General features: G+C 43.0%; 1 protein-coding gene across 1 annotated transcript in view; it reads right to left on the bottom strand.

The window, feature by feature from the left end:
- Positions 1-1945: 1945 nt before the first annotated feature.
- The window catches only part of LOC144121307 (uncharacterized), a 38189-nt gene continuing 13502 nt past the window's right edge, over positions 1946-26632 (bottom strand). The window contains exons 5-15 of the mRNA XM_077654453.1: positions 25643-25780; positions 23434-23597; positions 22587-22718; positions 18365-18467; positions 16891-17063; positions 13504-13611; positions 13077-13148; positions 9874-10036; positions 7542-7657; positions 6566-6718; positions 1946-2118 (exon numbers count right to left, since the gene is read on the bottom strand). Of these exons, the coding sequence (XP_077510579.1) occupies positions 2077-2118; positions 6566-6718; positions 7542-7657; positions 9874-10036; positions 13077-13148; positions 13504-13611; positions 16891-17063; positions 18365-18467; positions 22587-22718; positions 23434-23597; positions 25643-25780 (1364 nt within the window). The 3' untranslated portion in view covers positions 1946-2076. The remainder of the gene's footprint in view (positions 2119-6565; positions 6719-7541; positions 7658-9873; positions 10037-13076; positions 13149-13503; positions 13612-16890; positions 17064-18364; positions 18468-22586; positions 22719-23433; positions 23598-25642; positions 25781-26632) is intronic.

Raw genomic sequence — 26632 nt, forward strand, 5'->3', positions numbered from 1 at the left:
GGAGATGAAATGGAAAGAAACACAGTGTGCTCATAAGTAGGTGGCCGTTGAAGAGCTTGAAATATCGAAATGAACGCATATCCCCCCACAGTAGTGTGTCGCGGCGTGTAGTGCTGCTTTTTCACACAAAAATCGCACATTCAGCTTCACGTTGTTCACTACAACAATTTCGCTGAGCCCCGCTAAAGTCAACAATTTTTTACCCCATAAAAAAAAGTAAAACCTTTAAGTTGTTTTTATTGATGCTGACGAATTTTTTTATGGTGGAAAGACATCTGTGGCCAAAGAATGCTATGGCACAATGTGTTTTTCTTCTACTCAAGTTGCTTCTGTCATGTGGAGAGTTAAGAGAGTGACTTGGCTTAAAATACAATGTTCCATCTTGAAATTCATACTTTTATGGCTCTTCCGTCAGATGTATGTCTTTCTTTAGTACTTTCTTCTTCTTCCATCACACGAAGGGGCCTAATAGAAAGTTGATATCCTGTAATAATCTCATGTATAACGGGTCATACGGGGTGTCACTTAGAACATGATATGGCCGCCCCAAACCTACAAAGCACTTATACGGTGGGGAACAGTTGTTTATACCTAGGATATCACATTAGTCTGTATCTCCAAACTTGCAACCCGGTGGTATTTACACTGCTACATATTTCAAAGGAGCTAGAAAGTTATGGCTGCCAATATCTAAATTAAATGTGGCGCTTTTCCAGATAGAGTGTACGTCTCCTTCACGAATTTATTTATTTGTTTATTTCGTTACTATAAGGGCCAATGAGGCATTACAGATAGGAGTGGTAAGGTATTAATCAAAATCATATACTAAAAGGAGTGATATTAACACAGATGATGAAGAAGCGCAGATTTGAATGCTTCTGGTTCTGGAATGGAGACGATGCAGACGGGAAGGTGGTTACAGTCTGAGCCGGTCTTGGGCAGGAAAGATTGAAAGTAGTGGTTAGTTCTGCAACTTGGAACACTCACTTTAAATAGGTGATCAATTCGAGATGATACATAACTTGGAGCAGTGCAAAGACTTTGTTTTTAGCGATTCATTTTGTGTAATATATTGTGTGGAAAGTGAAAAGACTAGAAAGATGACGCCGCAGTGAAAGATCTGGAAGGTCTAGAGTTCGCTTTATGAGAGTGACACTAGGCGAAAGAGAGCAGTTAGTCAAGATAAAACGGGCTGAACGATTCTGAACACATTCCAAAGCATTAAACAGTGACTTGATGTTAGGGTCCCATACGGAATGCGCATGTTCTATTTTAGATCGGATGACAGTTTTGTACAGAAGAAGTTTTAAACTAACCGGAGCAAGTGAAATGTTACGGCGAAGGAAACCAAGCATGCGATTAGCATTGTTAGTTATGTGTTCGATATGCGTTTTCCATGAGTTATTAATGTATACAACAAGGTATTTATAAGCAGAAACCAAAGCTAAGGGGGAGCCATTTAGAATCTATGGATGTCTACTGATCTTCTTTGAAGGCTGGAAAACTAAATGGTGGTGTTTTTTTTTCCTCTTACTTATAAAGTTAACGCAAGAGTGTCATTTACTCCGCGCACTTGGCAGCGCTCCAAGTGGTCTGCGGAAGATATCTGATGTCTAAATGCACCCTGTCACAATAAATCTCTTGCTTTAGCAGGAACTTGCAGAGAACGCCACCTGAAACGCTTCAGAACCGTTAGGCATATAGTTGGCTGACCAGAAGCCGATTTGTGCCGCAACACCTTACGGTGGATTGTAAAAACCAGACGGTTCTGTACGACAGGGCCACTTGCTGAAAACAAATAAAGCCTTAGAGTGAGGTTATAACAGACTTCCTCTTTAACCTGGCATTTTTATTACACCGCTACATTGAGTACCGACCCACAAGCAGCGTACACCTCCGCGGGAAAGTGCAGCTTGTTCGTACGAATGAAACATACACCGGCGGCTCGTCTGCAGTATATGTTTTTCTTTATTTAGTCCGGCGAATGGTGACTGATGACCTGCTTGTATTCCCACTCCACCACCCTATGCCTATTGCAAAAGAGTGCCTTTTACGCTGTGCTTGGGAGACAAGGAGTCATCGGTCCAGCTTGCACATGTCAATAATCAGATATGATTTCTGCAAAGAAAAGAAGGAACACAACTTGAACATGCTTCCTGAAATCTCATATTTTCTTTTCATTGCACAGTGAGTACAATCCGTAATAAGGAAAAGACAGACGCTAGGATTTCCGGTAGTATTTTGCTCTCCAGACTCCTCGCTATGACACGCTTATAATATTTCAGAAAGCTTGCCAACATTACGATGCTAACGTCGATTTCAGCACATTTATTTTCGAGGTGATCAACCTTGTAACGACTAGCGTGAGCGCTCACGTTCGAATTACGGCTCTCCAATTAGTCGTTTTCTTTGAAAGTTGTAATATTCACTATCATTCTTGTTTATTTCAGGGAGTTTCAATGGTACAAAGCAAACGCGTGAAGATCTTTCGTCAGGCTTCATTCAGCAAAGCATGACAGTGTGTAAGACGCGCAGCAGATACTTTATTCATGGGTTTATTTCTCATAGTCGTAGCCGTTATGACTCAGAGAGGAGTATGTACATGTGAGATCGTACTTCTCAAGGCATTGTTAACTAACGGCCAATAATTTCAACCTTCAGCGTACCTGTAGTTCGGCACCAGAGTGACAGCATGCTTTTGGCCCACGTGCTAATTTCAGTCCGGTGTGATTTTCGCGTGTCTTCTTCAAGCTTCACGATTCTCCAGAAATATGCTATCGTGTTCTTTACTTTTTCCAGCTAAAAATTTATTCTAAAATTTGGAATCAAATGTTATACATTTGCGTGGGACCCCTTTATTCCCGGATCCTCTCTTTAATTCTTCTATCAAACGTGAGCAAAAGTTCATTACTGTTATATGACACCTTCACACGATGTCTTTTTTTTTTTGCTATAGGAGTTGTTTTTTATGCTGTTATCTATGCCAAGGTAATTGAAATTGTCCTGCATTTGGCTTCATGTGGAAAGGGTTTGTTATTTTCTGGCACCTAACACCGGAGTATAGGTGACCTTGAATCGGCTCATCTTCGCATTCTCTTATTACCGGCTTCCCTCAGCTAATTGACACCGAGAATTTTCTCTTACACATAATGGCATTTTTTATATATTCTTGGTTGTTTTTTTTCTGATTCCCTTCTCCATTCTTCTCCATGCTTCAGGTGTTAGCCACGCTCGTGTTCAGTTAAGGTGTAAGCAATGAATTCTTGCTTTTCTTTTATTGCAGCTATTATTAAAACGGTAGTTTATTTACAGCCTATTAGAACCGTTTAAACGGCTCTAGCAAACCCATTTCTACAGAAGATTGAAATTAAAATTTTATTATTACTTTGTTCGATAAATAATTAACGACGCTACTAATGTATTCGAAGCGTTGATCGTGTTCACTACCAATGTTTGCCAAATAAAATTTTCAGCATTATTTTGAATTACGAAATTATTCAAGCCGGTTGCTTAAATCCACGCAACAAAAATTATTTATATCAAGCGGAGTGGAGAAGACAATGACGAAGACGTGAAGACGAAGCGCGCTCTATTTGACAGTGCAATGTGCCATCTGTTTTGTGGAAATCAGGAAATGAGCAGCTGAATTGTAAGACAAAGCAGATTTAACCACTCGCCGGAGAAAATTCACACGTGAGCGTAGGGGAGCGTACCATATTGCGAAATCAAAGTAATCTGCTTAGCTGTAGTCTCTCTGTTATACTCTCTCGATGTGAAATTGAGTTTTTTGATGCCGCCAGCACACTAACCGAAAAAAATGACCGAAAACGTTTTTTTTTTTCAGGCATAATAAGTGGCTTTATTGCAAGGAATGTAACGAAATTCAACTTTTTGTGCTTCTGCTGCACTACACAGCGCGAAAGAGAGTGTTTCAATTAAATATTTTTAGTTGCTTTCGCGCGCTTCAATATGTCTGGGTTCGATAACTTATTATATGACAACCTTTATTGGATCATTTATAGAAAGCAGAGATTACTTTTCATACACTCTATAAAAAACAGAATATCGCTAAAACAGGCTACAATGTAAACTCAATGATTCCAAGCTTTAGAGATGCTGTGAGCTCATCATGGTTATTATACATATTTTTAAAGGTATTTTTGGCGAGAACAAATTTTATATGGTGAAACCTGTTTTTGCAGATATGGCGACATTAAATATAAACAATCCCTACATATTGTTGACATTTTATTGTGCTGTCACTTTCACTGTAAACAGCGACATTGTATCACTTGTATCACTGAGGAAGGTGGGCTTAGTATCCTACTTTCTACATTGCGGGGAACCAAGCGGCTACATCGCACGCGGTTTGCCTTTCCGCGTGAGTTTTCATGCCTCTCTTCACTTCATTTGTCGCTTTGCTGCCACTTCACTTTATATATTTTTAGGAAGCCCAATCTGTAGGTGTCATTTGCTCCATCGCTACTTCCGTCAACTTCCAGAGTAACAGGTTCATCAATAGACCGGTATGCAAAATACCCGATCTAGTGAAGAAATTTTTACAATACCGAGAGGAAGCCAACTTTGTAACTGTTAAGTGCAAGAATTTTAAATATACTGCCTGTCACAATCGTGGCTGTTGTCATTAAGACTTTTTTTTATTTATTAGAATTTTGTATTGCAGGACTTCTTTTCCTTTGCATGACTTGAAGGTAAAAAAGCGGATCTAGAAATGACTCTCTATTATGTTTTAAATTCCTCTATAAATTTCTAACGTAATTCGTTTTTTATATGTCTTCGACATTCTTGTTTATTTTTTCATCCCTTCTGCCTTCGATCTACACCTTTTTTTTCCAAATGCTTCTACGTCATCAGCAGGTCAGCCGTTACAGAACAATAGGGAATCCTTCTTGCATATACTTCGTAGTTCCAGTAATGTGTCCCCTGCTCCAAAAGATCCAAGGACGATAACTTGTCCTTTACCAGGGGACATTCCCACATGTATTCGTCCGCGACAGCGTCTGAGGGATTGAAGATATGCTATCTATTTTTAATAGTAAAATAATAAAGGCTGTAATGACTACGCCACATTACGACGACGTAGTGATTACAGCCAACTACGGTCACACCCACCTTAAGCAGACAACTTTTGCTGCAGAATAATTTCATCGCCTTTTCAGCGACATAAAAGTGGTTCTCATTACTCTGAGCCACGGCTTCAAAACTAACAAAAACTTGGAGGCTGCGTGTATAAAATTGCAAGAACGTTACTGGTGGTTCCCACCTTTGCGGTCAGAATATCGTATTTCGTACCATTCCTTTAAATAAGTTGCCTTTACTGCGGTGGTTTTAAATTTCGAGAGCTACGTAAACTTATTCAATTGCAACGTTAGAACGTGAAAATGTCACCCAATGATGTGGTCATGAAACGGTTAGTTATCAACGCCGTTTTTAACAATGTTAACTAGTTGTGCGACATCCAGAGTAGAAATAAAATTGCGGGAATTCGAGGACAGCGATAGCTACTGACTTTGTGCGAATTTTATGCTGGCTTCTCAACGAGAACTGCAGAATAGCTCCAAATGACCATTTGAAAATACAAGTTGTTGCCGTGAAATGTGTGAAAATACGTTTTCCGCTAGAGCTGGCGATATAAACATTAAGACCTTCGTGACCTCTAGTAACGAGAGCCGCACAAGCGAATTTTAGTGGTATGCCTATAATCAATTGCATCTCAACTGTTGGATGTTGAAAAGTGTCCTGCCTTCTTTATAAGTGACCATTTACGGTACTGTTTTCCTTTCATTCCAGCAGTGAGCCGCCGCGGTGGCTGAGTGGTTATGGCATTCGGCTGCTGCCCCGAAAGACGCGGGTTCGATCCCGGCCGGGCCGATCGAATTTCGATGGAGGCTAAATTCTTGAGGCCCGTGTACTGTGCGATGTCAGTGCACGTTAAAGAACCCCAGGTGGTCGAAATTGCCGGAGCCCTTCACTAAGGCGTCTCTCCTAGCCTGAGTCGCTTTGGGACGTTAAACCCATATAAACCAAACCATTCCAGCAGTGACTTCATGTTTAATCTATTCAGACTATTGTCACGTAGTGGTGATGGCAGTCGAAGCAGCGATGAATACGGACAAAAGGGGCTTCTAAAAAAAAACTTTTTATTGGGCTGACTTGCACCCACAATGGACTGAATCACTCGGCGGCGGCGAAGCGATAAGCGTGCTCGGTGGTCGTCGAACAGAATGCCCGCCGCTGTCGGCCGTGCTCAATTTAAAGCTGTTAGCGAACTTTCGAGATAAAGCGTGAAACGTTACTATAACATTCCGGAACAACATAGAATCAGCTCTGCCTGGCTGCGGTCAATCGAGATAAATCTAGTCGCGTAAATTGCGTCGCAAACAAAGCGATAAAGTGGCGTGGCGGCAGATTGAAAGAATGAGCAAACACTGCAAAGATTCGCGGCATTATTGAGCGGAGCACCATGTCATTCTCCTGGATAAGAAAAAAAAAACATCCAAAGTGATTTTTTAATAGTTGTTAATCAGAAGAAACAATTGCTTACTCTCTTGAATTCGATTGAAAACGTTTTTCTTCCGATATTGTATTGAATTTTCTTGATTGATTCCGAAATATTGATTGAGCCTGGGGCGTACGTAGAATTCGGGAACCGGTCCAGGAGAACAGTTTCAATACGCGCATTCGTCTGCGTATTATACTGCAAAAAATGGAAGAACATGATGAGAAAAAACACATTTCGTTTCAAGTGCTGAATACATTCCTATGTGTCGAAAATGCCGGTCGTGTGTAAGTGACTAAAATTCCTCCCCTCCTCTGAAAGTAGAGGAGGTATTCTCTTCTCTCTGCTGTGCCACGTGCCAACTATGGCTTCATACGGACGGACGGACGGACTGCAGATTTTTCCGAAAGTGGATTGTAATGCTGACGCAATAGAACGGCAATAAAAGCCGCGTTCTGATACATGAGGCTTTAGGATGTCGAGAATTGTAAGAGCAGCAACTGTCGCCAGTCCGCCATGCATATCGAACAAAGCTATGCTATGCTGGTTTCGCTAAACATTAAAGAAGCAAGCGTGAATTGCAAGCTGTCCTGCCCAATTTCCCTTAGAGTACAATGTCGATGACGAGCGAGAACCTACAGAAGGATTGTCCTTCCTTGAAGCCTGCCGAAGTAGCAAAAAAGGAGCGTTTTAGGACTCCTGTTTGACAGTTGGCTTGTCTGTTCTTCTGTTTGTTTTTTCTGACTTTTTTTATTGTCTGTTTTTCTTTCTTGCTTCCTAGTTGTTTTGTTTCCAATAGTAACCTCCCAATGTATCAGATGTCGAAACACCTTTTTTTAGAATACTTCCGTTTCTTTAGTACAAAGCGTATTTTTTGGGCTTGGAACCTTTACCTCTCTTTAGTTTTTTTTACTGGAATGGTTTTAAAGACGCGTCACCACAAGTACCATGAAAAGTTTATAAAAGGAACTTTTACGACAAGTCTTTTGGAATGAAGCTTGTTTCCGCCATGCTTGCTTACCGTTTTGATACGCCCAACGCGCAGTGCAGGCACTGGGATTCGAGCAATACTCCCTGTTTTTTTGAGGGCGGCGGCTTTAAACGCTGGGTCCCGGAGTACCTCGGCAGGTATTGTTTCTGTGGAAATAACCCATAAAAGAAATTATGTACTCTTTAAAATTCGATAAAAGACAAAATTGTCTAATCAAGCGCTACAAATGAAGATATACTTTTCACCGCACTCTTTTTTAGTTCGCGAGTCATTCTTAGTAACAGCAAGTTTTAGCTCGCATTCCAGTGCTCGCACAGCTTAGATGCTCGTTCTTCAGAAATCAAATAATCTCCTGTATAGATATAGCCGGTATTAGAGGCGCCACAGTAAATCGGGTACGTGACGGCAGAGCTACGTGGAAACACTGACGCTGCGCGAAGAAACCTTACATGTCTTCCATAATATGGCGCCCAACAAATTGAACTCATATTTAACTTACAATTCAGCTCGCTCGGTGTAAAGTTGCGTAGATGAACACTAGTGCACAGTTCATTCCACATGATGAGTAGCAGCTTTACTACTGTTAAAGGTTGTCCTCAGCCGAACCCAGAAAAAGTCGCTGTCACAAAAAACAATATTTCCGCCGCAAAGAAGGCGGATGAAGAAACCTGAATGATTTCATCTTTAGACTTGGGTGCTGAAACGCTTTTATTTTTTGATCATTTGTCACGGATTGAAAATATGTACTCAACGCGAAGTACCAGCGCCTGTAAAGTGTTCTTGTTTGGGAAAAGGGCACTAAATAAAAATACCTGAAAACGCCCGCATTATTACATCAGCAAGCTATAGCACGCTTAATAGCAATTGAAAAATGAATTACGAAGGGTGTAGTAAAATAAAAAATCCAATTTTGGTTCGTGCTCATTTTATTATCTGATGCCTTTTTCTCTCAGATCCAACAATACCAGCGCTGAATATAGTTGCAAAATTAGTAAGAACTGCAAATAAAACATACCAAGTGAACGAAAATCGAGCACTACTGAGCTACTTTTACGATTGACAGAAAGTTAAATGGTTTCCCGCCATTTCAGGGCTGCACGTAGGTCAAAAAAGACCTCTTGTTTAGGTTTAGTACACAACCTCCGACAGTTTCGTAGCTCTAAACAAATTCTAAACAAGCGTTTTTTAACTTTCCAGAAGCTGCATCGCAACTGTCTCCTTAATCACATCGGGGGGGGGGGGGGGGGGGGGGAGGCATTTTTCTTCGTTCATGAGTTTCAGGCAGCCTCGGCGCTTATGAACGACATTATTGCATTTATTCTTGTAACATCATAATTAAATTTGATATGGACAAGCTTTACTGTATCCAGAATGCAGCGATACTATTTTGATTGCATTTTATTGTGGGCAATGGGAGTCAAATTTGTTATAGTGGAATACAACTTAAGTCTGCAGTGAAGCTCCGCCCATACTCAGGACCGCCGCACAGAATCCGTGCACGACAACAAAAGTAGTTCGTTGCTAAAAAGTTTATTCTTCCTTGAGCAAGAAGCTATAGTAACAAAAAAAATTTTAAGCTCTAAAATTCTGGTACCTGGCTTGTTTAAAAAGTCGAAAATAATCTGATTTCATTTACTGTACAGTGATTGAATAGCGGAGTAATACAGGACGTCGCGGACCGTGGCCTAGTGCTAACAACTTTTTTTTAAGTTGTATCCTACTATAGAAACTTTGCGATCCTAGCACAAGGAGGAAATTTAAAGTAGTAATTTTTGAAAATTCCGAAAATTTTTACATGACAACGTTTTTCTTCACTGAATGAAAGGAATCACAGTGAACAAAATTACATATTTCTCAGGAATGTTTTGCGTATACACTAGCGACAAACATGTGCACAAAACATCTTTATATTTCAAATGCATGATTTGTAGAAATTGAACCAAGCAAGACAGTGAAAAATGACATGTTTAAAAGGATGATTTATGGTTTATGCAGGTTTAGCACCCCAAAGAAACTCAGGCTATGAGGAATGCCGTAGTGAAGGGCTCCGAAAATTTCGAACACGTGGGGTTTTTTAACGTACAGTGACATCGCACAGTGTACGGGCGTTAGAATTTCCCCTCCATCGATATTCGACCGCCGCGGCTGGGATCGAAGCCACGTCTTTCGGGTCAGCAGCCGAGCGCCATAACCACTGAGCCACCGCGGCGGTTCATATTTAAAAGAAACTGATAAAGATCTGTCTAATGCGAAACGTTCAGCCACCGAGGGCAAATACAAACAAAACATTTGTATTCTATAGAGCTCGTCTCCAGAGTATTTGGGGAATAGGGGCACGACATTTTCCAGACAAAATATTTACCGTTCACAGTAAATCGAACTTTCATCCAGTTGCTTCTCGGATAGCAGCGGTTCGTAAAAAAGCTTGTGATTTCCACCGCACCAGGTGACGTTTTGTTGAAGTGAAAGAAGCGGAAAAAATACGTATCTCCAGCAGCCAAATCTTCAGCATCTTGTGCTAAACCCTGTGAATGTTGAACAACATGATTTTATTTTAGCACCTACAATCCGATTAGCACGTGCTGTTTCACAACTACCAGAACGATAGTTCGATAAATCAATGAACATCTTTTGTGCTCTTACAGCAGTTAATCTGCATGCATGGCGCCAGAACAGGAGCATAAACGGCACTGAAGGCATTGAGTTTGCGTAGTGTGAGAAAACTGTCCAGGATTAAGTTAGCCGTAAATTAAGCATAACTGGTACAAGCTGCAAAAATAAACCTTATTGTAGCTCTCAAGAATTCGACACAGATGTCAATGAACGACCCAATAAGCCACCTCATCGCAACCACTTATAGGATTAGTGGGTGGAAAGGACCCGCGGGTCATCAAGACTTTGGCTTGGTGAATGAAACAGACACCACTGGCGAAGAAGTTTTTTGGCAAGTATGTGCCATGTCACTAAGGCAACAACAACAACAAGAACTTCGAGAAGCGTGTATATATTTGTCGTGCTTAGAACGATTCGTACACGACCAGAAGTCGGTCGCCACAAAGCGCCAGCTTTGTAGGCGACATTCTTCTGACCGCCGATTGAGGACGACGCGTTGGGTAAGAGGCTGAACAGTCGAAGTCCTGCTCCAGCGTCCAGAAGTCCAGCGTCAATAGTCCTGCTCGCGCTGGGTCGGCGTAGAAGAACAAAACGTTTAAGCGAGCAGCATCGATGGCAACGGTGTGTGGGGCGCTCTCTAGAATTCGGCACCCCACGCGACTTTCTAAGGACGCCTGCTTGACCTGAAGGTGCGCGTTGCATGCATGGAATGACCAGAGAGAGCGTGTATTTTGTTTTGGTTTACAGCTTGTGCAGATAGCAACGAGGAACACAGTTTTTATTCGATCGCGATAATGACGAGGAGCGGCCAATGCAATACACTTGACAAAAACTCCTCCCGTGGTTCTAGCGACTCTTCAGGTGCCGAGCAGAACAGGTCGGAGAGGCCAACTGCCCATTGAGCACGTCGGGCGAGAGGTAAGTCAAGTTTAACTGCCGAATCCGCCGTTGTTCCTGAAGTTTGAGCACGGCAGTGGAGTGACAGGTACTATTTTTCGGAGCGCAGCTGCTCAAAGTACTGTTCCCTTTATGTTCTGAACACACTTGTTGAGGTCATTAACAGTCTTCGAACTTCAGCTTTTACAGCAAACTGTGGCCGAACACTGAAAAAAAAAATTGCACCGTTTCTAAAACCCGGATGTACTTTACGGGCCTGCTCATGCGAAAAGTACCCTTTAAAGAGACCCTGAGGACAAACATAAGTCGGCCTGTATTGATAGCGTACCGTGTTCGAATCAGAAAAATACCACTCTTCCAAAAACGGAGCTTTTATAGACTAGAGAAGAACAAAATGCAAGTGTCGCCATCATTTGCTTGTTTATGCAAGTAACCTGACCCCGATATTCGCGCAGATCTCAGAGGCTATTCTACACCGCCACTCACTTCAAAACGGTAGCAATCCGTCCTATCGGTTAAGACGTCACTGGACTGAATTTACTAGTGGGAAGGCTTTTTAATACAATTTGCGGGCGATAAATGCGTCGCCTACTGCCGAACAAATTTCAAAATTCCCTCAAAGAGCAAGTGAATCTTTTTTCTTTTTTTTGCTGCCCACTGTCCTCGCTATCCTATCCCTGTCTCTTTCATTTTCGCCGGCCGGAGCTCTTGTGCTTAACAAGTTCACTGCGTCGTATGTCATGGGTGGGTCGCGTCATTTATTCATGCTGTGAGTCCTCGAATACTAAGCCACACGATCAAGCCTTGGGGCAGATTTTGTTGTGAGGCAAAAGGAGATGATGACTTTTCCACATGTCCGTTGGCCATTACTTGCAGGGTGCACAGGGCACACAATGATAGTTCACAATCTTGCACTCAGTCCTGAGTCCTCCAAGAGCTTGAAAAGTGCCTTCAAAGCTGTCCTCTGCAATGAAGGCTTACCCCAAGGACCCAGAATCTTGGCTTCAGTAAGGGGCCGAGGATCTAAACTGCGGAGTGTTGCAGCCTTGAGTGCACGCTCACGCTGAAACCGAGGGCAGTTACAAAGAAGGTGTCCTATTGTTTCGTCGCACCCACAGATGTCACACGCAGGAGAGTCTGCCATTGCGATTAGGGGGAGTAGGCATTCTATATCTCCCATTTCTATCTCTCCCTCCGTTTCCCTTCCCACGTGTAGGGTAGCATACCGGGCGCTGCCTAGTTAACCTCCCTGCCTTTCCGTTCGTCTTTCTAGCTCTCTCTAGTTGGGAGGCCCTCCTTAATTAACCTCACAATAAAATATGGCCTGTGGCTTCGTCACGTGACCCAACTTTTGTAGCCACATACCATGAATGAATGATGTAACCCAACGGTAAGATATTAGCAGTTGCCATGGCCGGCAGCATCCTTTCCTTTCTTTTCGTATTTTTCTTTCAATAATCCCCTACTACTAGCGCGCGGTGCTAGAAGAGAGCTGCGCGGGGCTTGCCCTTCACAAACATGTGCAGATGAAAGCAAATGAAACAAAAATGCGCGGCCGAGGTGCCGAGACGAGAGGAGGACTCTGCGCAGACATTCGTTACTGATGTTGCGAACCCATCTATGCGATCCAACAACGTTCACCCCCTGCGTTAACGTCGCCTTGGAAGCAGTGGACTACTCAGCCTTTTTCACTGGCTCTGCTCAAGCAGAATGCCCAGGCGCATGCCTTGAACTTGCGGCGCACGCTAGCAACTCGAACGGCTTTGGGGCCGCGGCGTTGCGAGAAGCGTGCTATGCTCGTCTCCGTCCCTATACGAATGCTGCGCGAGGAGCAGCGGTGGTGAGATCAAGTGATAAAAGCCTTTCCCAGAAAATCGACATGTTTTTATCTTTATTTTTCTGAAACAGCAAAATTCTTAAAAACTCGTTGAAAAAAAATTGTCTTCGCATCGGATTATAGCCGTATGTAGATTTGATAGTTACATGAAAATTCACCCTTGAGTAAATACACTTCACCTTTTATTCAAAGGCGAATCAGCTCCGAAGTATACTCACATCTGGTGCCTCAAGCACATGAATGTCCAGGCTGATAACCTGCAGCGTTTTCTCCTCGTTCGAGTACTTGGTCTGTGAGCGCAAAAAACAGACACAAAATAAAATTAATTCAGATAATATATCGCATACTGCCTTGCACTGTGTGTTATTATTGAACTTACTCTGGTGGTCTAACCAGATGGTTCAGGATAGGTCATAGAAGAAAAGCTAAAATGTTATTTTAGGCTTTTACTAAAACAACCAAATCCACACAGTACAGTACAGTACAAATTTCCCACACCAGCCGTAGCCGTAGCTTACAAGGATATCGCAAATTCATAAAAGCATTTCCTACCTCTTTTAGCGCAAATATTCTTTCGATCGCACCGTACCAAGCACATATGTACTGGCACCTTCACAAGATGAGGTATAGAATATTTTTTCTTACCATGTCAACAAAACACCATTCCCACAATGTCTTAACATGGGAAGTTCCTGGAGGCCAGTCTTCTCTAACGACGTCCCAAATGTGGCATGGGATTCCGGCTCTGAACGCCTAAGACATGCAAAAAGAAACTGTATATATCGGTACGAATTCCTGTAGTGATTCCAAATAGCATTCGTACTTTACCGTCCTTAAACAAAATCTGCATGAGATCTTTGTTTCCTGACTACATTTTTTTGTACTAATGTTACGCCCAAAAAACTTTTAAGTTTGGGCAGAATATAAAATGGTCACATTGACTTGTGGTTTATTATAATCTATGTTGTAAAGAGCAGGAAACAGTGCTCTTATGTTTGTTTGCGCCAAAGCCTAAATTCCTCGCAGTGACACCCTTAAGTGCTAAAGAAGGGGCAGTGTTCATAAATGTTCTTGGAGCGATCCTTCGGAAGCGAAACCTAATTTCGGGGAGGGCAAATGCAAAACGTCCCGGGTGTTGTGTGTTGTCAGCGTACGTTAAAGAACTCCAGGTCGTCAGAAATAATCCGGAACCCTGTGCCACAGCAATTCTTATATATCATGCACCACACGGGATGTTAAATCCCGCCTACCGCACACCACCTACCACCTAGCTTATTCATTCAAGAGCAGTTCGCTGATGCCTGACAGAAATATTAGCCAAAGAATAATTTCCACCAGCCTACCTACTTAAACCCGGAATGTTTAAACCGCCTTTTTTGCCTTCCCAAAAACCTGCTCATTCACCTTGTGGGGACTCGCGACGCAATTGGCACCTGAAAATGAGTTTCCCCGCACAACCCTCCCAAAACAACACGTCCTTCTTTGCTTAACTACGTTAGCTAGCAGTGGAGGGCGCCTGGTTCCAAGTATTGAGCAAACACTGCGTACGGTGCGAGCACAACGCCTGTGGCATAAAAAGAGAAAAATTTGTTTTCAGGATAGCATAAGAGCAGTCTACTGCGACAGCGGTCCATATCGCATGCTGACGTCATCTTCTCATTTTCGGAGTCGTCTTTGGTCAACAGGGTCGCCATATACAAAATCGGCGAAAGCATGCACTCTGAACGCGGTCGCTAGCTATCAAATGCTAGGAAAACAAAAGATGGGGACTCCTAGACTTTATAGTAGGTATCATAATCTATGAGGGTTCGCCTTCATTTCATGCTTACATCTGATCACTACGGCGAGATATACGATAACTTTAAGTGCGAAAGCGCAACAACTTGCAAAGCTGAAAAGCCTGAGTAATACTTCTTTCACACAGGCACCGCAAAGGCCTTTGAGAACCAGGTCTTTATATCCAAAGGCGTAAGGAGTGCAGATACACGGCCCAAGGTTGTGCCCTTGCCGCTAAGGGCCTTGGAGGCGAAGGTGCCCGTCCGAGACCTTTGAAGCACAAAGGCGCGGCCTTCGAGAACCTGCGATCGCAGCACCACCAACGTAAAAAGTAAAAACAATAAAAAATAAATACAGCCAACAATCTTTGAAAACATTTTTTAAAGGTATGGAAGGCGTGTCTGGCTTTGCTTTTTGTACGGGTGCTTTTATTTTTTGCCCAGATTTCACGACAATGAAAGTGTTGCAGCAAAACCGAGTGCCCCTGGTGGCCAAGGCAATACACAACACCTGGTGCTGCTGATGAAAGTAGCTGCTGTAGTTCTTTTCAGGAAGCAATCAGAATTAAAAAAATTCTGAGCTCAACGAATGAACAGAATACCCCACTTTAATTTTAAAACACTCACTTCAGCCGCCTCTTGAATAGCAGCGGCTCAGCGGGTGCTAAGCCTTAACGACTATTCCACTTTTGGGCTGCACCAAGTAACAGCGTCGCTGCTCCTTTAACTTTCGCTCCTTTGGTGAAAAAAGGTGGCTTTACTGGAAAGGCCTTCGAGGAATGCCGTGTGACAGGGGTATAAGTCTGAAGCCCCATCCTTTGACCTTTGACGAAGCACCAGCGGCGGAGGCCTTGGGCAGCTGCTCCGTCAACGCGCGGTACTTGTACTCAACCCCACTCCCCACGCACGACTGCCGATGGCCCTTCTTATGTGATGTTGAATGCGGTTGCCTTCAGTCCTTTCGCACGTCCGACTTGTTTTAACTACGATAAAACCGTGCCATTACTTCAGCTTATCTCTTTCGCAATTTATGTTCTGCAATTATACAAAATTCATTAATAAATTAATAAGTTTTCTTGAATGCAATATCCTGACTGAACATTTTGCTTCTTTTCGAAGATTCATCCATCAACAGCAAACTTACTATTGAGAGTGCTCCGGTAACTGCAAGCTGGAAAATCGCTTGAAAAGTCTAGCTTTGAAAGCAAGAGATACACGCAAGAAGAGCGCTACTGGCGGTTTTCCTAACTTCAAAAGAATACTTTTCCTAACCTTTCATGGCTCCACAAAATCCACCCAACACAGTGTCAAAGCACCTGTTCTGGTGCACTGCTAGCCCAACACACTTTGTTATGTCACGGGGGTGTCGGTTCAAACTAAAACAAATAGAGACATCGCACACATGAAACGAGCAGTGGGAGGTGCAATTGACCAGTGAGGTCTTGAAGAGCCAACAAGAGCTCATTCAACTGGTGTGCCCGTTGTCCGAGGCCTCTTGGGATCTTGGACTGAAGACTCCAAGCGCCATCGCAGCCAGCATCTTTTCTTTTGTCACTAAAATTTTTTGCCTCCTCCCCGCACAAACCTTCACCAGTGCATCCGAGCTTTATTACAAGTTGTATCGGCTACACTGTAAACACGCCAACTCAACGTCCATTGGGTACAGACGCTAAAATATCGTGATTACGGCAACGTGCGATTGCCTCTTTGTACACTGTGAATGTGACGCCATTTCATCACTGTAAATTCTAGTAGCACTCGCTTCGAGCTGTCCGCCCGCCATCTCATTATTCTATACAGAGCAAACTTTCCACAAGTATAAATCCCATTTTCGCTGCTTACAATGTCATATTTGCAGGCCGTACACGTCGCCGAATCGCAAAAAATACTATAAGTGATGCTGAGGAAGCATTTCTTGAAAATTAATGACAACCTTTTGAAAATAGTTCATAACGAAGTGTAATGCCGTCTTTTGAGCTCAACTATTTTAAAGACCACAACAAACTATATATTCTTCTCTAATTCTATGAGCTAAAACGGCAGAGAGCTAGGTATGCCGGGCTGGCACAAAGGTATTAGTCTTACTACTAACCTGGTTCTTAAGTAAGTGGAGAACGCACTGAGCATATTTATATATTGCTTTGCATACTTCAAGGCCCTCAAAATTCATTCATTTCTTGATGGTTGGGATACACAACAATTTTCATGTAACAATAAATGCTCAATGAAGGAATCTAGAAGCGGAAAGTGTTCTCACGGGTTTTTTGTAGTCAAGAGACTTTGTTTGGTCAGGACCGGTAAAAAATGTTTTCGCGGTTAGTTTCTTCACTTCTTGAGGATCAATTATCATTTGCGGATCAAAAGAAATTTGCTTTATAGGCATAAGTTGACAAGGCCTTCCAGTTTCATGAGGAATTTTGTATGCAGCATCTGGAATAAAGTTTGAAACAAAAACAAATTACATCCCAGAATATTCAAGGTATTCAAAGAAGTGAACTTATCATTAAAGTGCTGGTGAATTTAGGCATCACGGTAGAAGGGGGTCATCTATAGAGCGCTTTAAATTTTTTAAGGGACGACGAGCTCTACACGAAACGTTTTCTTACATTTAGGTTGCACAACAAGGCCGAAACATGGGCAGAAGATATTTGCCGTAGTAAAGTTGGTTACTAATTCTAAATGTTCTGGCGCCCTTTTTGCGTTGTATCGCTAAGCACTCAGGTTAGCGCTCGGTTACGGCACTTTACTGCCTGCTGTCAGCTATGAAGGGCAAGAGATAAACAATCCACCAGAATCCCCCTGAGCTGGATCAAATTTCCTGGCGCTACGCTGATAGTAAACAGAAAAATATCAAGCCTGTGGTGCACTAGGGCATCAGCTTATCGTGATCCGTCAAGTTCAGAGTATTGCCGATGTATGCGGTCTTTTGACGCCATTATATAGACCAGACTGTACTCTCTTAAATTAGTGGCAACCCCGTGCTCCTCTCGGCTGTTTCTGCAGAGAGCACTAGGTACGTAGCATCGTCAAATTCTGCACAACGCTAGTTTCCTAGTACCGAGATCAGTCATTTTTCCGAGACTTTTCCTAGTTTCCTAGATTAACTCATTAGAAGATATACAACTTTCACGGGGTGCCTGCTAAGTATCCCAGTCATAAGAACGCCGGATATGCCAGTGGTCATGCTTGCATTTAATTATTACGTTACTACAAAGCGTCACCTTTTGCGCAAGCCGGCACAAGAGCGCCGATGGTCAATCCAATTCGTAGAAGGCTTGGTATAAGAAGAGCCAGTAGGAACAACAATGCCTTTCGTAGAATTTGATAAACACGTGCGATATCACTTTATCCCTACACGTCTTTCTTTTTTTTTCTGATGAGACAGGTTTTCCTGTGCACGTAGGCAATCACTGATCTTCTCCGGTTCGTAGAATGTACAGTTAATAATAATATAATTCACATATTTTGCAGGTTATTTGATGGCGCTTTATTTAGAGTGTGCATTTTGCAGCACACAATTACAGCATACCTTACTGTGGTTAAAAAAGGCTGCCGTACAGAGCCTGGCCACATATTGCAGGTAAAAGGCCGAATCTCCTGACATACGTATACAAGAGGGAAAAAAGTTAAATATTTCCGAATGCATTAATTTTAGTCTATTTCTCAAGAAGGGGTGCTTTGCATGCCAATCAATGTGCTTCTTCTTCTCTACGTCCGAAGTGATTACTTACCTTCTCTGCCAGATATAATAAGAGTATGGTATTTCGATGCTCTACCACCAGACCACGGTGTATAGTCAAGTCGGTACAACTGTTGGTTAGCATCTACCCATCCCTGGAAAAGATGGGATACGTGGCGTTTCTTTATATACTTTACTCTGTTCTACAGAAAATCACAGTTTGCTGCACAGGAGATAGTGTGTGACATATCTCGACCGAATCGCTGGAAAAGCTTCGGTATTTTTTGCGTTCAGTTTGGTATCGTTTGGCTTTTGCATGAAGGAAACATTTTTTTTGCGTATCGGCGACATGAAGCAAAAGAAGCATAGCTGTCTTAAAGATACAACAATCAATCATTTTTAATTGTTAATAGAGAAACACCGGCTATGTTTATCATTGAGCTAAATTTCGTCACAGAGCACTTCAGTAGATAGAGTGAGATGTGGAAACGAACAATATGGAATTTTCTGGCGTCCACTTTCAGGAACTTATTTCCAGAAGCCAGAAAAGTTCCCCACCGTTGTTTCTGTTAATTAATTCAGTGGTTATCACGCCCCTAACAGGAACAGCAAACCGCATAGTCATTTTTCATGGCTGTGGAAGGCAATTTACATGAAGTAATTTGATGGTAATAACTTCAAAACCACGCAAACAGGTATGAGTGAAAGTTTAAGCAGAGAAGTTGCCGAGTGAGCAACCATAGCTGGGGTGGGCGCCAATCATGAAAGACGAATTGATAGGCTGAATACATTGATTTCGAGAAAAATAGCATAATGAGTATGGGAGAGTTCTCGGGATTGTGAGTTGCCACTCAAGCCGTTTTTCGACTTTCAAGCACATTGAAGAAACCGCTGACCCAGGGAAATTTAAACGTGCCGTAGCGACAAGACCTCTAAAGGTATGAAGAAAAGAGGTCCTGAGTTCGTAATGTTTAAATTACGAACTAGAAAGCTTCTAATAAATAACTGAACCCAGCGGCAGGTAGTATGTGCTTTTAGCATTTGCTTAATGCACCATGAAAGGCAATTTCATCGTTGTTTTCTTGGAGCAGGAAAATATTTCTTTGTTTACTTTTTTCAGAAAGTATATGCTTTTCTTTAACTATATGCTGCTGCTCTGCATGTTACTGCTGGTTTCTATGAAGAAGAAAATTTGTCTAATTCCAAGGCAACAACAACAGCTTACATCTGTCTCACGCACTCATAGCTAACGAACGGCACTTTATTTCTGAAAATCAGAATTTATTTTCGCATAGAGAAAATTTCTACGTAGAGCATTGTACCTGTATATTCCAAGAGCACGGAATGTGTGCCACCAGTTCGCATTACCATGTACCTTAGTATACAATTTTATTTACATTGGTCTGCTGTGAAAATTCAAAAGCGAGGGCACGTACCTTACTATTGTATTCAACGCATTTTTTTCCACATAACAGGGTTTTAGACAAAAGGTGCTCCAGAAGATAGAAGAAAGATATGCTAAGGATGTGGCACCCTGTGCCAGATTTTCATTGTTGATGTCTTCTTAAATTTTGCTTCCCTTTTATTTCTGCTAATGGTGTTCTTTTTTTTTAAGCAGGCCTTAGATGTGACGTCTTACTGCAGTGTGGTCCTGTATGCTGGACACGCCTGTCACCAGTTGATTGCTCCGAAAAATTTTTTTTCTACGCTTCTAATTCGTTCGACAGCTTTATCGTGTTGCAATAAATGATATATGAGACAGATACTGCGCCATTTCCTTTCCCCAAAAATCAATTATAATTATAACGGAAAAAAGTGCTATGATGCATCGGATAGGCGTTCGGTTTTTCACACCCCTTTGAATTTCGCTCCTGTTTCAGTGCTATTACTTAGTATTGCTTGATTCAGAGACTACGAAAAGAAAGTTCGAGGGCGCTTAAGGTTCACCTTTAAGAGTAGAACGCGATAGCGTTATTGGGCTGGCACCGCTTATCAGCATCCGCGCACATGGTAGTGGTGCCGGTTCCGCGCGTTGACAGATAAGCTGCGCAAGGCATCCGCCGCTGGTGCTCCTAGGATTTTTCAGGCCCGAACCACTTTGTACACCCTTCTGAATTCCACTGCTGTTTCGGTGTGAATACTTAGTGTTGCGCCACTCAGAGAGAATGTAAAAAAATTCCCTCGGATTAAGTCCTCGCTTGTTAAGGCTTAAATTTCGCACAGGTGGGCATTTGGCGGTCAGCTTTGTGTTTTGTGGCCTTTGTTCGGTACTTACGAACTCAGGCCAGAATCATTCGTTAAATACTCATTGTCAGCGGCGACCATACACCAAAACGCGCTTTCGGAGATGTACAGCGAGCGACGACTGTCGCCTATAGACGTTTTCACTGTTTTCAACTTGACTCAGCGCGCGTGAGTATTGGACTGTGCTGCGCATGCGTCATGGATGCCTGTATAAAATCAGACAATCATAACGCTGTTCTCTAAGCCGAGTGGAAATGTGGCTGCATTCAAAAAGACATGTGAAAAGCTCGCTGACTCACCGGTAGCGCTGTCTCGCACCCACTTTAGAATGGTCGTTCCTCCTCCAGTGCACGTGAGATGGCGCTACCAGGACCATCGCTTCGAAAGTTTGTTGTGCTTGTGCTTAACACGTTGACATTTCCAATACATTAATTCCACTGGTCATCGCATAATTTTTTTCCCTCTATGTGTAGTAGTCCAATGTATATCCACATTCTTACTTTTCACATTTACGTGCTAATTGTACACAAGATCAAATTACACGGACAAGGAGGAGACAGCTTTGAAGGCTTATGAGATAACTAAAGTGTCGGAAACCGCTTATTGGGTGTGTGACGGTGTCCAATAATAGTGTAACACATCACGTGGCCATAAGATGGCCACGTGATGTAGCCGTCTTATGGTCACGTGATGTGTTATGCCAGATTGTGCCACCTGCACTTCAGATTATGCCACCTGCTTATGCCACCTGCACGTAACCGGTGATGTGCATGGACTGACCACTGCGACACTGTAACGGGGCGTCATACCACAGGGTTCGGTGGCCGGCACTGTTCATGTGGGACACCGACGTTGGTCCCGCGGGCGGCGCTAATCGAACTCGACTGACTTAATGCTTGCGGTGACGTTATCGGTCACGTCACTGTGATGCCACCGAGAACAAGGAGTTGTCCGCAAACCTGCTGGTACAGTGTCCTCACTGGTATTCTTATTGATGCCTATTCCATGATCAGGGCCGCACAGGTGAATAGCGCCGGTCACCCATGTGATCAGTGCAGTCCAGCTGATCCTGCGCCGTGACGGCAGCGCGAGCATGCAGCCGTACAGGCGCGACCCCTCTCACCGATCCTGTTGGCACTCGACTCTTCTGATTGGTTGTACTTTGTGCACCGCATGGTAGGTAGTCATGGCAAAGAAAGAAGACAAAACAGGCTAAAATATGAGTCATGGGGCGCAAAGGACGCCAGTATGACGTCACGCAGTTCATGCGGCAAAAGCACAATCGCAAAAACATACAACGCCCTCTATTGTGAAACACATAAGTAAAAAGGCATATGTAATTTCTTTCCTTACTGCGCTAAATACTGAACATAAGTGAGATCTGTTACAGAAGGGTGACTTGGACAGAAGTAGTTCACCTTGAAAACAAAAACCAGCGCGCACGGACGAAGGACAAAGGAGAACGGTAGACACTACAACGCTTGCATTGTCTATCCTCCTCGTTTCTCATACGTCCGTGTATTAACACGGAAGCGTTAAAAGCCCCGTTTTCCAGAATATCTGGTGTCAGCGTTGTGAGAGAACAATCATGTGCACGACTTTGCCAGGTGGCGCCCAGAGACCAACCTAGGAGGCAGATGAGCACCTAGGTCACGTGACGTTGCGGCGCGATCACAACCTACCCACCGGATAGTGAGTAAACTGTCCACGGTGGCAGGTAACAGTTAAATTAATCATTGGTCGCTCGGGGAGAGCAAACTGGGTCGCAAAAACCCCGCCACTGTTAGCAGCACCTACAAACGCAGGGCACACACTTAAGGCGTAAATTAAGTGTCCCTCCAATTTTATTTATTCACTTCCTTTGCGCATAGTGTTTACAGGTCAGGAGAAGATGACACTTTACGGGGTTCAAAGGCTTCGAGACAGCAGGGGTGTTAAGAGAATCATATCCCTCTAATATCCAACGTGATGGCAATGCCAGTACTATTGTTGATTCAGTTTGTTACCATGATTAAATTTAGGATACGAACCGAGATTCTTCTGTGATGTTTCTTCTTATTTGTCCATGTTACTGCTGAGAAACTGAACTGGCGTAACGCAGAATATATAGGTCGTCTAAGATCTGGGTTCCAGTATCCTCCACAACGCACACCATCCGGAATCTGCAACATATGTTGAGTGCTAAGGCTCTGGTACGTATCTGACGTTCGCGTTTCGTGCACCACTCGAATGACGTTGCATATTACAAACTTAACGTCTTTGACTAATCGTTCGTCACCATGGGAGTGAAGAAAAGCTTTGAAAGGCCTAGCGTGTAAATTGTCACCACGCTCGGTGTCGCAACCTACAGGTGCATGAGGTTATCACCCAATTGGCGTATTAAGTATCTTTACTTTGGCAATTGAGATTGGTAGCCGTCTTTCTTACCGTCTTCTCGGCTGTCGTGCTTCGCTAACACAGGATACGAACGCTGCAGCCGTTAACAACTCTCAAGATTAAGATTTTCCTGTTGGAAATCAGGAAGGTTATCAGCGCTTTGAAACGGATGGGCGAATTTCTGTTGCGTTTGATCAAGAGAGTTTTTCTAATACGTGGGCAGTCGGCTCTTGAACCTGTCTGGCAGTTTTCAAAAGAAATGCTTGCCCTGGTTATTTTTTGCGCCCGTTAAGCGTGGGCCTAAAACCGACAGGAATTACACCTTAGAAACAGATAATAAATTGTCAAGCAGAAAATAGGCCAGTTCACCAAAGCAAGAACAATGCTTTGAGTCCTGAATTTACGGAACGCTAATGAATAATACGGTATTTATGCCAGTGTTGTAACAAATATCATGTTAAAATCTGGCATGCAGGACAAAAGTGGCAATCAAATTAGTACTTGGAGGAGGTCATGATGTATAGGATGCTTGATATAGTCAAAATCGAACACTCGAGTTGTTATTGTCGGCTCAACATAACTTCCTGCCTGTACCATCCTGAGGGATCCTTCCCAAAATATTGGAGGCGTTGAGTTCAAGGGAGCCGACATTGCGGAATTAACATCTGCAAAGAATAAAAACGTCATCAGGGAATGTTTCCGGGCACCCTGAATTTCATATCGGATGAAACTTCACTACAGTTACCAAATTACTAATCCGCTTCTGTTTCGCAGGTGACTGCACATTCTGTCCTGAAGTTCTCACAGAAATCCCTTTAACCCTCCTTTAGCTAGGCCAGTGTTTACAATCAGCGAATACAGTGCGCCGCCATGCACACACCACCCAAACTATGCAGTCCTAAGCGGTTTGTAGTTCTCATAGTTGGAGCGTATAAGGGACGGTTCCTTACTTGTCTTACGGCTCTGCTCTGCTACGCCATCTTTACTTAGGATTTAAGCATTGGGAAGGGCTGGGAAGGGTGAGAGTGGTTTGCGTGCGATCTTAGTATATTCGCAGGACCGCGGTTCCCTTTTATCACCATCTGCGGCGGCATTCGTAAATTTGCTGATCCTCCTGGAGTCGCAAGTCGAGAAAAGATTGAAGCCAGAATGCCAGTGCAAGAATTCTAGAAGTTAAACACTATGCATCTGATTTGCCCGCTTTTATTCCATGTCTAGAATTTCTTTCCCGGGGGATAACACTAGCCGCGAAGTCTCAGCGACGTTTCTCGTGAGCCGTAAAAAATTTGGGAAAGGTTCCTTCATTGCTGCAGTCTCAAAGGGAAGCGTGTCCCTTGTGCTGACGTAAAAGGAGAGTGATGAATCCCGGAAATTATTGCTTAATTTGCAGAGTAGTGTGGTCCCGCTGTAAAATGACGCCGAAAGTGCACCAGCATGCGTGCACATGTTAATGGGAAAATATAGTACTTAAAATTTATTCAAACGACTTTTCTTTAACATCCATAGAAGCTTGCCATCTAATATCCGCGGTTTGCAAGGTGCAGGCGACGCGCGTCTTGAAAAAAAAAAGCATATCATCTACAACTATTTCAAGACAAACCGTTGAAAAGGTAAGGTGTTCTCAAACAAGTACTCTAATTTTACCATAAATTTTTTTGGAAAACAAATTTCGCCTATTTTTTCACACTTTTTGAACTGTTCTTTGTTTGACGCTGTTCATTGCCTGGAATTTTAAGTACATTATAGCACGCTACAAAACGTTCGGTAAGCACTACGACTGACAGTCATAAATCTCGCTGATAAATGCCTGCTGGGCGCACTTTTTTATTTTGTCAACGCGTGACTTGAACACAACGACAGCTATCGCCAATCAGTCTCTTTTTCAGGTTGCGCATTAGTAAACACCGTGTTCTTTTTGCTGCTCCAGCCCTCAACTGTATGCGCTGTAGCTCCCGAACTATTATTGCTGCAAGCAGGAAATCAAGCGCGAAGCCTCTCTCTGTAATCTTAACAGGCCACTTTAGCGCAACTACGGTAGGCACAGTAAATAGCGCACTTACTCAGTCGTGAATCCTGTGGGGCAGCCTATTTTAAACTATACAGCCCTATCAGGTTTAGCTGCAAGTCACGCCGTGTGACACGCTATGCACGACCGGCGTGAAAAGTCTCTTGAAGGGAACAGGGTTTCTTCGCTTCACCACTTCGAAACATTCACGTACAAATACATAGCTTAGAAGCCCACCAACTGAGATATCTACGTTTGTAATAGGCGTTACATTAATTGCGTTCGCTAACAGTTCGGTCTCCTCGCTTTAAAACAACAAAATCGTCAGCGTTAGCCTACAGCACAGAGTGCAGAATCGACCCTTATCCATGTGCCGTATGCCGTACATATGCTGTATACGTTCTAATTGAACTGTTTTTTTTCCGATACCGTCAGGCTCCTGGTTGTTTTTATGCAGTGTCCAATACATCAGGCTTGCCTTCCTTAAGCAGAATCATGCTATTAAGGCTAACCGTGAATGGCGATGCATTAAAATATTTTCTTAATTTTCACCGCCATATGACTATCCTGGTGGTCGCTATCAAGAAAGCATCTTTTCAGAAGCAGAAGCGTAAAGAAGAAGAAAAAAGGCTTATTTTGCATAAAGCATATTGCAGATTCCACGAACTTTAATTTTTTCCCCATGCTGTCCGGTTTCAGTCTTACCAAGAAATCTTTTTGGTGGCCACAGATACGATGATATGGGAGGATCAGGCACAGGGGCTGTTCTTTGTGTAGTAGTGGCTGGAGAACCCATGTCGCCATTGTAGTCGTAATAATCTTTAGGCACATATTCCCTGTTCACTGAAAGAGCAAGAATAACTCAAGAATAACTTCTGTGTATTATTTATGCTTAGCGTCTCCTAACCCATCATGTTAACATCGTGTAAGAATTAAAGCGCGGAAGCAATAAAGTGAAGGCTTGAGTAAAAATTTATTTTGGCCTATTTTAAAAGCAAACCAGCGTGGATACTTTTGCAACCACTTTTTACTCAAGACCACGGCGGCGTTAAATTCATCGTCATTCATGCAGAACAATCTCCCCTGGTGCTACAAACGAAAGCTGACATCGCGTTAAACTTGCTACATTTCCCGCATGCACTAAAATACCCCCAAATCGCACATAAAGAAGACACCAGCTGCATCTATGCGTGTCAGAGCTAGAGTTTATAGTATATTCGAGAAATATATAGTGCACTTTACGAAGAAAACTCGCATGCATATTTTAGCGCGCCTTACGATTCATAGCGTTGTTAACTTACGTGCGCAGACTCTCTGAACTAACAGGTGTGTCATGCGCTGAAAATGTGTGTTATACATATGACTGCTTCATTTCTCTCAAAGAATGCAGGAATTCCATACATGTTTTTGCAGGGTTCCCTGAACTTTAAAATACTTAGTGCAAATCCTGATTTTTTTTATCTAACACAAGAGAAGAAACTACTTCAACCGCAGTTAAAGATTTGGCCCGGTGTACCTTGACACACTGCGGTATTTTAATTTCTCCTTGTGCTGCAGACTGCGGGAGGAATGCTGGTTTAAGTATTCGCGCTATTCACTTCGAAATCATTTCTGGAACATTGCTATTCCTTTTGAATTCGGCTTGGTGCTAAAATTCAGTATTCGCTCATGCCTAATGCTGTCAAATGACGGCGT

This window comes from Amblyomma americanum, chromosome 2 (assembly GCF_052857255.1).
Source record: "Amblyomma americanum isolate KBUSLIRL-KWMA chromosome 2, ASM5285725v1, whole genome shotgun sequence".
Classification (NCBI taxonomy): Eukaryota; Metazoa; Arthropoda; class Arachnida; order Ixodida; family Ixodidae; genus Amblyomma; species Amblyomma americanum.